Raw genomic sequence first — 9,493 nt, forward strand, 5'->3', positions numbered from 1 at the left:
CCAAAGCCCCGCTGTAGGACACGCCACTCCCAAGGAGGGCGACAGGCCGGCGGGTGCTTCAGCTTCTCTTTATTGATGGAGAGTTGTGCTCTGCCGCCCCAGGGGCCCGTGGGAGTGTGGGGCAAGGCGGGGAAGGCTCTGGGGGGGGGACACACACTAGTGACACAGGAGGGGACACTGCTGGCGGGGGAGCAGGGGAAGCTCTGAGCACAGTGGTGGAATATCTTCTACCCCCACCCCGGGACAAACAACCACCTTGGAAGGTCTGGATTCACCTGGGATTTGGTTTGTGGGAAGGGGTGTGAGGGGCGAGTAGCAGCTTCCATGGTGGGAGGAGGGTGACAGAGGAAGCGCTGACCGACACCTCTGTCACCTCTCCCCTTCCCCGTCACCCCAGAACAGGACTCGTCACACCCCGAGGACAGTCACTAGGCTAAGAGGACGCCCAGCAGGGGACATTTCTCCGACACACATCAGGGCAGAACTTCACTATGGGAAAGAGGGGTTTTTTAAAAAAAACTAAACACTTCAAGTATATGGGTTTTTTTAGTGATTTAAGGTCTCTTCCCCCTGCTGCTGCTGCGCTGGGTGGTGTTTAGCAACCTACATCCACTCTAGGGACAAGGAGAACATCGCAAGCGATGGCTGGTCTAAGGCGAGGGGAGCTGAGGGGACGGGGGAAGGAAGGTGGTCGCGGGTTGGCCTCAGCCCCTCAAGGAACGGGCACCACGCGCATGGTGTTGGTGTAGCCAGAGCCGGGGCGCCAACCCGTCAGCACGATGACCAGGTCCCCGCTCTTGAAGAACCCACGGGCTTTGCCTAGGAGAGAAGAGAGGGAGATGTCAGAGCTTGGGTCACCTTGCCACGAGGGACATGGCTTGTCACCCACTCCCCGTGCCACTGAGGCGCAGGGGGAACCCGTCCCAGGGCAGTGGGTTGGTATCAAGACCCTGTCCCCCTGCTGCCACCACTTCGGGCTCCCCTGCGACACAGAGCTTGAAATTCAAGATCGCAGAATTTGGAGAGGGGACGGAGAGGGGAGTCTCCCCACTCTGGGCTTCTCTTGTCTCTCAGGAGAGATGAGCATTGTGGTTCAAGCACTTCATGTTAAAACCAACCTGATTTTCTGCTGGAACCTATTTTAAGGCCACCATGACAAAGCCGCTGTCTCATTTCCCCATCGGATGTGGTTGTGCTTACCCAACTGCTGTTCCCCCGTTTCCCAACTGGACACCGTTATCACACAGGCAGCCAGTTCCCCTCCCTTCATCCCCATCAGTAACCCCAAAATCACCACCCTAAGGTGCTCAGGACCACCACGTCCCACCAGACCGTTCCCCAGGTGAGGCCGGAGCAGCGTCACTCACCAACATTCATGCCCAGGTTCACGCGGAGGTCCACATCCTCTGCCCAGGCGTCATGGGCTGGTTCTTTGCACAGGACGGGGAAGATACCCCGGTAGAGGTGGGCCTGGCGCGCCGTCTGGTCGTTACGGGTCACGGCGATGATGGGAGCCCGCGGGCGGTACCGGGACACCAAGTGTGCCGACCTAGAAGGAAACCAGACAGGAGGTGACACACCACATCACAGGCACAGCCGCCCCAGAGGAAGCCCGTGTACAGCCAGAGGGAGCACAAGCGGCGGCGAGGTTCGCCCGTCTCCCTGGAGGGCTCCACAAGACCCCTGGAGGGACACAGAGGATGACCACAGGAGATGCTGGCAAAAGCCAAGCTCACCGACGAGCTCAATGCTCTGCCGAATTCCCCGTTGGGCAACTGGGTGGACCACCACCAAAGGCCGTCCCTTGGCGACAGTCCCTACTCCAGCCTTCTGGTGACAATCACCTCGCCTCTCCGAGTTTAGGAAGTGCCATCCGCGTGTTTTGGTCCTGAGAACAAGCCTTTATTTGTCTCCGTTGCTATGCTAAGGTGGCGAGGTGCCATTTACGCTGGTCTCTGCAAGCAGTCCTTGGCACCTCCTCAATGGGGGTCCCTGCGAGTTCCCTCTGTTTCGAGGAGCTCCTTGTTTATGGGATGGAAAGAGCCCGCGCCAGCAGCGCTACCCAGAGATCGCCAAGGAGGAAGCCATTTGCCCTCCCAGCCACGTTCACCTGCGGAAGCCAGCAAACAGGCCGGTGCCTCCGCGCAGAGCTCTGCTCTTGCGCCCCAACAGGAAGCAAATGCAACCGAGGCCAAAATTTCGACAGGGAAGTTGGGCACAGAGTCCTTAAAATAGCCATCACTGCACCCTGGGGGGGGGACTACGGCTTCCCTCTCCCTGGGCACTGCTCACAGAGGGCACACCTGCAAAGGAACGGAGGTTAAAACTGCAAGGCCATGGCAGTCGCAGCTCCACGAGCATGCCAGTATCTCCACTAGCTTTTGCAGCCGTGTTTAGAGGAGCTAAGCTCAGCAATATTCATAAGATTGCTGCTCAAAGCAGGCAGTAGCGGTCCGCTGGAAGCACCCAAACACACGTGCAGACGCTCAGACAATCCTTCCCGCGCTGACCAAGAAGCCTCCCGGTAGCTCTAGGAGATCCAGGTACTCAAAAGGCTGTAACAGAATCCACAGCTAAAAATATTCAAATATCAGAGTTCAAATCTCTTTAAAAAGGTCAAGTGTAAGACTGGAACCTTTTACAAAGAAACATTAGAAGCACGAGGGTATCCAGAAACTCAGTGCTTATAGTCCGTCCCTCCTCATCTCTGCAGAAAGTGGCTGCTTCGAATCATTTTAAGCTGTAAATTTAGGTGAAGGATGCACCGATGGTCCAGATCTTCAGGGAGACCGTGCCCAGCACATATAACCGCATCTCTGCTGCTGCACGATTTCTTTGATCCGAAACCAGTGCAAGAAATTCAGATTTTCTTCCAGAAAGCAGCCTGAGACTTATGGTCGGACGTGCTTTGAGAGTGGGCAGCCCAGTTCCTCTAGGCGGAAAAGCTGATCGGCTTCCTCTCCACAACTGGAAGAGCGAGTCTCTACTCGGCAGTTGTCACAGTCGCTGGACAGAAATCCCAAATTATGCAGTTCCAGCGCGTCTGCATTGCCGTCTCCCACCTGCAGCTGAGGCACTGAGCTCATCGGGGAGCGCAGGCAGCACTCGGCTGCTGGGTGCCTGCCAGACGCCAGCCTGTGCAGCGAGGTTACTCGCAGGCAGGCATAAGGAAGACTGCAAGAGGAAATTTCCAACGCTTCCAGCTCACCTGCCTAACAATTCCAGCCTAAGCAAGTCCCTCTTCGCCCCTTGGGCTTAGGCAAGCAGGGCTGACGCCTGAAAGGTTCAGCAAGGGACCTATAGTTTAGATGCTACTATGAATGGCCAAGGCCTCGATTTAAAATAAAGTAAAATAAATTAAAAAAAAAAAAGATTCTGCATCCACTGAACTTCTGTCTGACTGTTAAAATCGAGGATTTCTTGCCAAAAAGTTTGAATCGAAGCTGCGACACTTATTTTCCCTTGATTCTTCCAGGCAGCGCTGCCGGCAGAGACGCCGTTGGGAACGGCGAGGGGAGGCAGGGCTCGGTGCGGATGCCACGCGGGCAGAGGCAGGCTGAGGAACTTGGAGGTTACGCACGCGCAGATGTTTGAGATGTCTGCCCATCTCCCGAGGAACCGGCACTGCAGGCAGGCGGCCCGGGCTCTCGGTCGCTGCCAAAACCCCGGGCTTCACCGTTACAGCTCTAGACTTTCAAAGCCATCTTTTTGCGAGTCTCCTTCCCCCACCCTGTCACAAAGTGGGCTTGACCTGCGGGAACCTGTCACCTCCTACCTTCCAGACTTGGTGAGGACAATAATGGCCCCGCTGCAGCACTTGAAGGACGCTTCCACAGCGCCAACAGCGGCGGCCTCCGTGGGATCACAGTTCAGGGAAGTCAGACGACGCAGTTCCTCAAACAACTGCCTGTGAAAGATGGCGGCTTCGGCCTCCCGGGCAATCTATAAGGGCAACACGCGTTCGGGAAGACAACACTCACATCAGTCGCTCGGGGCAGCACAGGGGAAGGCGAGGTGCATCAGGTGTATCAGTGAGGTGTCACACAAATACCGCCAGCTTTTGACATGAAGAGTTACCAATTAGCAAGCCCAGATTCAGCGCAACGCACCGGGGTGACGGCTGCAACGCTCAGCCACCCAAACCGCACACCTTATAGCGGAATCGTGGGGGTTTTCCCCCCAAATTGGTGGCACCTGCTGAGTCACCTCGCCCTGCCAAGCCCACACTCGGGTGACATTCATGCTGACTGCCAGGCACTCTCGCTCTGCTCCTGCCTACCTGCTGTCCCTCCCTGCCACAGAGAGGAACTTGAGACCACAGCGGTTATGCAAGGCTGATACCGTAGCAGCGAGCTGCTCGCTAAATATTTGCGGTGTTAGAAGGGAGCGTGTTCATTACTCATGGACACAACTGGCACCGAGGCCCCTCTCTGAGCCCTACCTGCCGGACTCGGTCAGAACTATCAGGGCCGGAGCTAAGCACTTAAAAGAGGCCTCCACTGCGCCCGCTGCCATGGCATCGGCAGGGTCCCTGTTGTTAACATTGAGGCGTAAAATTTCTTCGAACAGCTGACGATGAAACATTGCCGCCTCAGCCTCACGAGCAATCTGCAGGCCCGAGTAAGAGGGAAGGAGGAGAAAAGAGGAAAGAAAAGAAGGAAAGATATACCAGAGTAACATGAGATCACGTTAATTTGCTAAATTATCACAGTAACGCATGCAAGAGGATATTAAAGGTCAGGCTGCGAAACTTTTTTGGCTCTCAGGTTGCGAGTCTGCTGAACGCAGCCCAGTCTGACGTGCCACAGCCACACTGGCCGCTCCACCGTGCGGTGTAACCGGCAGGCCCTGGCCCCTGGGCGGCATTTCGGAGGTGGTACTCTTGCTGTATTTTGGAGTCCTTTCACAGAAGGCAAAGGCAGATTGCTTTTCAGGGACCAGAGGAAGCTAGCTCAGAGTCGGACCGCACTTTGTTGCGGCTGCTTATTACCTCCTTGAGACTCTGATGCAATCTACCAACCTGCTGATGGTCCTGCCTGCAATCCCTCACCAAGAATTCATGTAGTTTCACGTCCCCTCTTCATCATCTCCCAACAAAGCACTGCTGGAACAGTCTTCATGGAGCAAACAACACACTTTCAACAGCAGCCCTGAAGGTGGGGGGGGGACTGTGTCTTTCAGCTTCATTACATTTAATTTTAACTTGAGAGCCAACAAAAGTTTCACCTCCAAGTGCTGTACCAACTTCCCTTTGGGTAACAGCGAAATAAATAGGAACATGTCTTCCTTATAGGGTTGTCACTACATTATGTTGGGGTGTTTGTACAGTGCCAGATTCAGACAGAAAAGAGGTGCAGAGGCACAACTGAGAGGTTTCTGTTCAGGCTACGCATTTGCAACGAGTCTGGTAATCTATTCATCCCAGCACGCTGGGAATCACTCTAATTTAAAGACAATTCTCATCTCCGAAGACTGCATTAGCCCTTGACAACCCGATAAAGAAGGCTTGCAGGGACCAGAAAAGCATGCAAAGGTTGATCATCTTTTCAAGGACAACTTCATCCAGTTACTCCAGAAAGTGAGCAGCCGCTACACAAAGTGTGACAAGTTGATGCTCAAGCAGAGACTGAAGTGCCCTTCTAGTGAAAGCTTTGGAGTTAGACCCCTTCCAAATAAGAATTTTGCAACTCTAGCGTTAATGAATTATTTTATATGATGCTAGGAATTATCCCTCTTCCACAGACACCAGTTTAAGCCAAAGTAGTTAAGTATCTTATGTCTAAAAATAACAGGACCCATGTGACAGGCCTGAACAGCAGCCCAGTGCCAACTCCGGTCCTAAAGCAGTCGTTTTTATTACTCCTGGCGTTACGCTTGCCGTTAGATAAGATGGAAGCATTCGCCTCAAAACACTTACTCCAAACACAAGAGCTGGCAAGCCAGGCAGTTTATCTTCAGCTCCTGGTGCAAAGGCAGGCAGCTCTAAGGAACACGCAGAGCAAACCCGGGTTTAGAAGGAAGCCTGCGTTCCCCAGTTGTAGGAGAATATGTGTCTACGCGTGTCTGCTTTGACAGCGGCTGCGGAAGGGCACAGCAATTCTCAACTCCATGTCACGGCTGGCATTACTCACAGAGGAATGGCTAGAGGGTTTCCTGTTGGTACACAGGTGGAAATACCCGGGTGGAGGTGGGAGAAGGGAAAATGGGAGCAGCTATTTATTTAAACCTTGGTCCTGTTATACAGCATGGCCAGGGCAGTGTTTGAAGGCAACTGTGGATCATGGACTGGAAGGAAGCCCACTCCCACAAGCAGGAAGTGGCCTGCCCAATATTTGGAAGCTTGCTACTAAACTCGAGGCACATGGCATTTTTGGTGACAGAGATGCCAGCTCCTGAAGAGAAAGCTCACTTCAACGAGGCTGGCTGGAAAGGGATCGCAAAGCGATCGCAGAGTCCCAGCAAAGCTGCTGGGACAGGTCAGGCATAAACAGGTCAAGCCTCTTAGAGGTGCAACGACACTACATAGCACAGACCCTCATCGTTCTCAGCATCACAGCCCACATTTGCTGTCTGCACCTCACTACAGAGGAGCTCTACTTGGAATACTCCTGTAGCAGGACTGGGTAAACAAATGTATAAACCCAAACTGACACCATTTTCAGGCTGGGGAATGCATATAGGAGCCGCTCTTTACCAGAGACAAGGTGCTCTCTCCCTCTACGACCACTCGGCCGCTTCATATGGAAATATTCACCGGCTCTGGCCATGCTGCAGATTTTCAGACCGTGGTTGTTCAAGGCACTATTTCTGGGCAAGGGCTTCTCCCAACTAACACCAAGTGAATTAGCTCAGATGAAAGATCCTGACTGTAGGGGGACGTGCTCCTACCATCACAGAGTTGGCACCTTGCTGCCTGCGCCACGTTACGTTAAATAAAGTGAATCTGTATTTGGTCTTCTGCACTGAGGGTTAATACCTTCAGTATTTCTGCGAGGGCCTGGCAGAGTGAACACCTCTGCTCCCAGGCCTGCAGGAAGAGCAAAGCACGTGCAATGGATCCTGAGCTCAGGCTATGGGTACAACACAACCTGCTCAAGTCTAAGAATTAATGCCAGAACGGAAAGCCAGGTCTAAGGTCTGCTGCAGCAAGTTTCCAACTCTTGGTAGAACGTCAACCCTCGTGATTTAGGGGACGAAAACTGAGGAAGAACCTTTTAGGTGCACTGTTAGCGTTCAGTCGGTAAACCAGCAGTCACTGCCCAGTAATCATCAAGTCATATTTTGCATTTGCCACGTGCAAAGAACACCACTCCGTATTGACCAGATAAAGGTAAAAGATATTTAGATAATGCACTGCAAACACACACTAGCCGAGTTGATTAGTCTACATAACCTGGATTGCAAATAAAACTGGTGAGAGTTATAACTGGTGCCAGTTATCACTGCTGTGATTCACAGCACTGGTAACTGGGGAGAAGCAACACTCATAGATACTCGACATCAGGCTTTTTATCAGCTGAAACGCGAGCTGGGTGAACTCGAAGCAGAGCAGAGGTTTCTGGCAGTTCAGGCATGTAAAAATATGGTGCTGTCAGTACTCGTGCAACAAACACCCCCAACACCAAGCGCACCAGGTGCTGAATGCAACAGCGCTGTAAATCAGACTCACAAGCCCCCCCCTCCCCGCACCCCACCCCAAGGAGTCAGCCAATACCTTTCATTATCTAGAGATAAACTGCTTAAGCAGCTCCTTCACCTTGGAAAACTTTAAGGCATTTAATATGCCAAAATGAATAGGGCATTTGGAGAAACTCATACCAAGGTAACAGCAAAAATCCCTTTACCCAGGCTTTAACAAAAATTAATATGAGAAATATGAAGTTTTGTATTTCAGAGCGCTGCAAAGCAGTCCTCAGCTCTGCCCGACAGTAGTGTGGAGCACACAGAGTGAGGTTTCGGGCCCTCAGGACCACGCTAGGTAAAGAAACACCCACGGTGCCAGTGTGACCAAAGAAATCACTACTTCGGACTGCCAGGTGCTGGCACCTAGCACCAGACACAATTAGATCTTCAGGTGCCTGGCTCAGATGGAAGACGCAGGGCGAGAGAGAACTGCTACTTTCACCTGCGGGACAGGCTCCCCCCATCAGAGCAAAAGCAGTACTCACAGCGTGCTGCATGCGCACAGCCTCGAGCGGGTAGTCTCCCTTGGCGGTCTCTCCAGAAAGCATGATGCAGTCTGCTCCATCCAGGACAGCGTTAGCAACGTCGCTGCCCTCGGCACGGGTCGGGCGAGGTTTCTTGATCATGCTTTCCAGCATCTGCAAGAACAAGTTCAAAGAAATCAAGACGCTGCAGAAAGAGCCAGTGGCTTTTTCACTAGTGCACTTTAATACGCTTTATAGATAGGGCAGAAGACAGGATGCAGCCCAAGGACTCTAGGAAATAAGATGTGGGTTCAAGACAGAGAGAAGCTTGGTCCCTAACCAGCTTCTACCAGCGAGAAAACCAACCTGTTTTATTTTGTAGCTGTTCTACATTTACTCCTTTCCCAGGGAGATTTAACCCAGACATCACCACAGACACAGTATTCTGACTTATAATTCAATTTTTCAGCACAGCGCTCGGCCCAAGGAACTCGGAGCTCTTTAGAGCAGAGTATTGGATTAGGCATCTTTACAGAAAGCTCAAATCCAGCTACATTTTTCCAAATCAGCAGCTAGGGGTTTGGTTTTTTTCCATCTAGAAATAGGTAAATACCAAGGTCTGCACCAAATAAAGTCATCTTCATCCAAGGTAAGATTTCAAATTCTTTATATGATACGTACAGGCTAGTTAACTCAGAACAGCTAACACCACTGCACTTAAGTGCCACTCACTCTGGAGAGAGCGGAAAACAGGGCAGCTTTCCACGAGGTCAGCTCTTCCTACCCCCTTCTCCCAGAAGATAGCATAACTCCACACACCAAAGCCCAGCCAGTGCTCTGATCTTCCTCAGGTGCTCAGCTTTCTCCCCGCTGAGCAAACATCACTCATTTCCTCATGAAACACCGCCTGCAGCAGCGTTTCCTTCACATTTCAGTAGCGATACAGGAAGAGGAAGTAGCACATGCCACTGTAAATCCAGAACCTTGTCTGACAACTACAGTCTAGTTTTCACTTCCACAGCCTGTGCACAGAACAAGCACAGCCAAGAAACCAGTCCTCCCAGTGCCCGAGGACTGTTCACACATGATCTCTACTGGAACCAGTGACACTGAGCAGCAGCTCTCCCTCCCTCACTTGCAGTTCTCAGAATAATGAGGAGATGGCTCTTCTACTCAGTTCCTTCTGATGCTGCAGTGTGGGCACATCTTGTAAGATACCTGGGAACCTTAGCAAATCTTCTCTGTTAGACACAAATGTGCTGCTACAAAATGCCAAGGCAAAGCGTGTTATTTCCCCCCCCCCCCCGAATTTTTTTAGTCACCCTAAAAGGCCCGGTTTGTATAAG

At 52.2% G+C, this 9,493-nt stretch overlaps 1 protein-coding gene across 3 annotated transcripts in view; it reads right to left on the minus strand.

Moving 5' to 3' along the window:
- Positions 1–549: 549 nt before the first annotated feature.
- Positions 550–9,493, minus strand: part of PKM (pyruvate kinase, muscle) — a 15,709-nt gene continuing 6,765 nt past the window's right edge. For 2 of the 3 annotated variants that reach the window (XM_009895551.1, XM_009895553.1), the window contains 4 exons: positions 8,169–8,321; positions 3,776–3,942; positions 1,368–1,549; positions 550–819 (listed from right to left, as the gene is read on the minus strand). In XM_009895551.1, coding sequence (XP_009893853.1) covers positions 713–819; positions 1,368–1,549; positions 3,776–3,942; positions 8,169–8,321 — 609 coding nt within the window. In that variant the 3' untranslated portion in view covers positions 550–712. Of the gene's footprint in view, positions 820–1,367; positions 1,550–3,775; positions 3,943–4,441; positions 4,609–8,168; positions 8,322–9,493 lie in introns of all 3 variants that reach the window. The other variant, XM_009895552.1, reaches the window with a different exon arrangement.

Source organism: Charadrius vociferus, unplaced genomic scaffold, assembly GCF_000708025.1.
Source record: "Charadrius vociferus isolate BGI_N301 unplaced genomic scaffold, ASM70802v2 scaffold132, whole genome shotgun sequence".
NCBI classification, from domain to species: domain Eukaryota; kingdom Metazoa; phylum Chordata; class Aves; order Charadriiformes; family Charadriidae; genus Charadrius; species Charadrius vociferus.